The sequence below is a fragment of the Daucus carota genome, chromosome 3 (assembly GCF_001625215.2).
Source record: "Daucus carota subsp. sativus chromosome 3, DH1 v3.0, whole genome shotgun sequence".
Taxonomy (NCBI): Eukaryota; Viridiplantae; Streptophyta; class Magnoliopsida; order Apiales; family Apiaceae; genus Daucus; species Daucus carota.
The window spans coordinates 7321535-7327479 of NC_030383.2; the positions used below are offsets into that span (position 1 = coordinate 7321535).

Below are 5945 nucleotides of genomic sequence, written 5' to 3' on the forward strand. Positions count from 1 at the left end.
GTGTCCTGCAAGGCTGTGACGCGGTTCTGTTTTTTATATATACGTTGTACACTTTAATACTTCAAAGATGAGGAGTGCACGCTTTCTTAGTCATCTTCGACCTTGCTGACATTTTCAATGACAGGATACGAAGACTTTTTATAAACTGGATGTTAGTACAGTATATGAATATATGATATCCGTAGGAATTTTAGGGGATGCCCATGGTTAGTTGGCATGAGTATATGTATAAGGTGGACAATTGGAGTCTAGTCCTGTCCGAATGACCTGATGTTGGAGAAGATGTCACGGGGGAGTTTACAAACTGTTTAGTTACCTGCTTATACGAAACTTAAGAAAGAACAAAAAAATATTTCTACAGGATGAGAGGCTTTCAGCCGATCAGGTTACCGGAGGCTTGTCCCAAAAGGGGCCGCACGCTGAGGATATGGGTAGTAGGCGGTGCTTGAGAGCCTAAAGTTTCATAGGCCATCGTCATAAAGGAGAAACTCCTACTACCCTATGTATATATATATATATTTAGTCAATAAATATATATTTATATTAAAATTTAAATCCAAACTTGTCAAATAAATAAAATAAGTAATAAATACTATGATAAATAGATAAATATTATCAAAAAAAATATTGGTTAGACACCTGATTGTATAAATATAAAATTAATTGATTATACATACATACACACATACATACATATATACAGGCAAACATTCCAGAGAGGGACTCCTTATATGGAATTACATAGTGCGCCACTATAAATAATCAATTTTATTATAAATTCTATTATAAAATACATATAAAACGTGATTCTAATTTAGAATACTACAAAATATATCTATTTTAAGTAATTTAACACTTAAAATTTGATGGAAAAAAGTATATTTTCGAAACTGACTCTACAACAGAATAATTCTGGATGATTATTATTCTGTTATAGAATCATGTTGAGATATTGCATAATTTTAGATGATCTTTGGAAAAAAAAATTGTATAACTTCGTTTTCGGTTTAATAATCAAAATTTGCAATTATATTTCATAAAAAATATAATAAAATATATATTATATGTATATTTATAATGGTGTGCTACGTAACTCCATATAAGAGGGTATGCTATGGAGTGCTACCCCATATATACATATATAGATATATATATTAAATCTGACAAGCGTTATATATTAAGTCAACTAGAATCAAATAAAAAATTTATATGATTGTATTGATATTTCGGACGCTGTATTTTAAGCTCGGCTCTAACAGCTCGAACAGGTTATCTTGAACTTTACTTGATAAACTCGAGTTCAAAGTCGGCTAAGGTTGACGTCTGATTTTTTTATTAATATTTTTCTTTTGAGAGGCTTTTGGGCATACACTACTAGAAAAAGTGGATTAGACATCGCTGTTTAGACATCGGTTGCAAATCACCTCGATGTTAAACGATATCTTTTACATCGGTTGCACACAAACTGATGTCTTTTACTAATCTATGCATCGGTTATTCCTTTAACCGATGTCTAACACGTGTTTAAAATTTTTAAGCGCGCGGTCCTCCCATTGTTCCCCGCCTTAGCCAATTTTTTGTGAAATAACTCCCGCTTTTCTTAAACCCTCCATCTGCCCCCCCCCCTCTCCCCCTTTTTCCTCAATCCTAAACTAAAAACAAAAACAATAACATAAATATAAAAAACAAATAAAAACACTCATTCCCCCCCCTTTTCAGACACAAACACACAGGTAAACTCTCTCTCCCCGACAGCTTCTCCCCTTTTCAAACTTTCGTTTTCTTTCAATCAAATTTCTTCTTCACCTTTTTTTCTCTCGTTTTTTCGATTTAACCTAACTTATTTCCCTTTTTTCTCCTTTTGTTTTGTTCGATTAAGCTTGGATTTCATGGATTAAAGGTTGGAGCTTTCAGTTTTAGGGCTTAAAGGTTCGATTTACAACTCGGAATTCATTTGGGTTCCAGTCTGGTTTGAATTGGTTCGAGTTTTGGTTTGGATTGGTTCTAACTTATTTCCCTTTTTTCTCCTTGTGTTTTGTTCGATTTCAGGGATTAAAGGTTGGAGCTTTCAATTTTAGGGCTTAACGGTTCGATTTACAACTCAGAGTTCATTTGGGTTCGAGTCTGGGTTCGAGTGGTTCGAGTCTGGCTTTGGATTTGTTCGAGTGGTACTTTATTTTTATACCCATTCTCAAATTTTGATTTTGCTTTCGATTTTTTGTTCGATTGTGATTTTTTGTTGTTCTTTGTTTTTATACTTATATATGTTGCTTTCAAAATTTTGTTCTTTGTTTTTATATTTAGATGTTTTTTGTTGGAGTTTGGATTTATTATGCACAACTGTTATTTTAAATGTTTTAAATGCTTGCAATTTGCTTACTCACTGAAAGTTTCGATTAAGAATGCACACTGTTTGGATTTTGTATAATGCTTGCAATTTGTTATCCTTGAATGTTTTGAATGATTCATTACAGTGTATTCTTACCTGATTATAGTGTAATTAACCTCTATGGTAGCATATTTTCACTCTTTTAGGCAGTTAAATTAACGTATGTTATTATCACATGAGCTTATATATATATATGTGTGTGTGTGTGTGTGAAACTCGTATTTAATTATATTTTCGTAATGACAATTAGGTAGGTCCTGTATAGATGGAACAACATATGGATAAAACATGGATCGGAAAAGACAGGGACACATTAGACTATGAAATCGGGGTTGAAAATTTTTTGATTTATGCCGAAGATAATAGTGAAGATCCTAAGAGCATACCTTGTCCATGTTCACGCTGCGGTAATTTCAAGAAGTTATCGGTAAAAGTTATTAGGGGTCATCTGTATGAGAATGGGTTTAGCTTGGGTTACATTAAATGGATTTGGCATGGGGAATCTAAGACTACTTCTAGATCAACTGCTGCTTCTCACACCAAACAGGCTCCTGATCCTAATCCTGATCTGACAGAAGCCTTTGGTGTTTGCGAAGCAGCATATAATAATTCGGGGGCTGATAATTACGATAAAGATTCGTATGAATTCAAGCGGTTTGTAGCTGATGCTCAACAACCTTTATATGAGGGTAGTGAATGCAGTAAACTAGATTCAATGTTAAAATTGCACAACTGGAGGGCGCGATTTGGTATTAGCGATAATGCATTTACTGATCTATTATCTTCTGTGGGTTCCTTACTTCCTGAGGATCATGTCTTGCCTGTTAATGCGTACGAAGCAAAGAAAACCTTATCTAATTTAGGCCTTGAATATATCAAATTCCACGCATGTCCGAATGAGTGTGTTCTGTACAGGGGTGTAAACGAGAGTGCTTCTGAGTGTCCCAAGTGTAGTTTATCTCGATGGAAGCTGGGGAAGGATGGGAAAGCTAGGGTTAATATTCCAGCGAAAGTAATGTGGTACTTTCCAATTATTCCCAGATTTAAACGGATGTTTAAATCTGCTTCAACCGCTAAACTTTTAACTTGGCATTCTGACAAAAGAATTCAGGATGGCCAAATGCGTCATCCAGCAGATTCACCTTCTTGTCGGAATGTTGATTATAGGTGGCCAACCTTCGGTAATGAGCCAAGGAACCTCAGCTTAGCTTTAGCAGCAGATGGTATCAACCCACATAATAACGGTCTAACTAATAGATATAGTTGTTGGCCAGTAGTTTTGATAACTTATAATCTTCCTCCATGGTTATGCATGAAGAGGAAGTTTATGATGTTAACCGTACTAGTCTCTGGTCCACATGAGCCTGGTAATAACATTGATGTCTTTCTACAACCACTGATTGATGATTTGCTGAAGCTATGGAAAGAAGGCGAGCCAAATGTATACGATGCTAGTACCAATTCTTCTTTCACTTTAAGAGCAATGTTGTTATGGACGATAAATGACTTCCCGGCATACGGAAATTTATCAGGTTGCGTGAATCAGGGGTATATGTCATGTCCTGTATGTGGTGACGACACTGTTGCGAAATATTTATCCCATAGCAGGAAGATGTGTTATCAAGGTCACCGTCGCTATTTGCCTAGGCATCATCCTTATAGAAGGAAGAAAGCAGCTTTTAACGGCGAACAAGAATTTGGACAACCACGTCAACCCCTTTCTGGAGAACAGGTTCTAGAGCAACAAGAGCAAATTAAATTTACTTTTGGAAAAGAAGTAAAGAAGGCAAAGAAGGTAGACTGTCCATGGAAGAAAAAGTCAATTTTTTTTGACTTAGAATACTGGAAATTTCATCATGTACGTCACTGTCTCGATGTTATGCACATTGAGAAAAATGTGTGCGACAATTTGATTGGGACACTACTTAATATAAAGCACAAGTCTAAAGACAGTGAAGCATCTCGTAATGACATGATGGAAATGGGGATTAGACTTGATTTAGCTCCGCAAGTAGGTGTAAAGAGAACTTACCTACCTCCTTCTGTTTTTACTCTTACAAAGGCCGAAAAACGAAAAGTGTTGGGATCACTATTATCAATGAAACTGCCATATGGACACGCATCGAATATTAAAAACTGTGTATCAATGGCTGATGCGAAGTTGTTTGGACTCAAGTCCCATGACTGCCACATACTACTTCAGCAGCTGCTTCCGGTCGCAATCCGGTCTGTACTCCCCAAAAATGTAAGGGTTAGCATTATCAGGCTGTGTTTCTTTTTTAACTCTTTGTGTAACAAGGTTGTAGATGTATCAAAACTAGAAAAATTGCAAGCTGATGTGGTACTGACATTGTGCGAGCTAGAAAAGATTTTTCCTCCGTCATTTTTTGATGTAATGATACATCTCACCGTTCATTTGGTCCGAGAATTGCGACTCTGTGGACCTGTTTTCTATCGATGGATGTTTCCTTTCGAACGGTTTAATAAAGTGCTCAAAAGCTACGTGAAAAACCATTTTTATCCGGAAGGTTGTATAGCAGAAAGATATCTTGGAGAAGAATCCGTTGAATTTTGTGCGGAGTTTGCTAAGCAGAGTTGCACAACTGCTGGTCTTCCTAAGGACCATGACAACAAGCTTTCTGGTCCATTATCCGCTGCAGTAATAAAGTCGGTTGAAGAAAGAGAACGGGACGAGGCACATTTAAGTGTGCTTCTAAACAATCATGAAGTTCATCCATATATTATGTAAGTCTGTTTTTTTTAGTAAATTGTTTACATAACATTTTTCCTGTTTTTAATTTAGCTTGTGCTTTTTGCAAGGATGCACAAGGAATATATTGAACATATTTATGGAGGGAGAAACAAAAGCATTCAGTGGCTGATTGGTGAGCACAATCGGCTTTTTGCGGACTGGTTTCAACAAAAGGTTAACGATGAAATAGAGAATGGTGAAATTGTTTCACAAGCGATAAGATGGCTTGCATGCAAACCGTCATTTACTGTTTTATCTTTTGAAGGCTATCTGGTAGATGGGGTGCGCTACTTCACAAAAGACAGAGATAATGCGAGGGTTGTACATAATAGTGGTGTCTCCTTAGTAGCTAAGACGGTCCAGGTTTCCAGTGCTAAAGATTTAAATCCCGTGGAGAGCGACATGACCTTTTATGGAAGGATTGAAGAAATATGGGAGTTAGATTATCATGCATTTAAAGCCCCATTATTTCTGTGTAGATGGGCAGACAGCGACAAGGGAGTGAAGATAGATGATCTTGGCTTCACACTCGTGGACCTTAGTCGACAAGGACACAAAAATGATAAATATGTGTCCGTTGACCAAGTGAAGCAAATTTTCTACGTTGAAGATCCAGTTGATTCTACATGGTCAGTTGTATTAACCTCAACGAGTCGCGACTATCATGAAGTGTATGATGATGATGAATTAGGAGACACGATATTGGAAAATCCACCTTTTTGCTCTAAAATCCCTGCAATTGATCCAGAGGCTGATTCTGGAAATCTAAGAGAGAATGGAGAGGGAATTTGGATCAAGAAGTGA

General features: G+C 36.5%; 1 protein-coding gene across 1 annotated transcript; it reads left to right on the forward strand.

Moving 5' to 3' along the window:
* Positions 1-2654: 2654 nt before the first annotated feature.
* Positions 2655-5945, forward strand: LOC135151359 (uncharacterized). Its single transcript, XM_064089767.1, has 2 exons — positions 2655-5134; positions 5210-5945. Exons 1-2 carry the CDS (start codon positions 2655-2657, stop codon positions 5943-5945), a joined length of 3216 nt encoding a protein of 1071 aa, XP_063945837.1.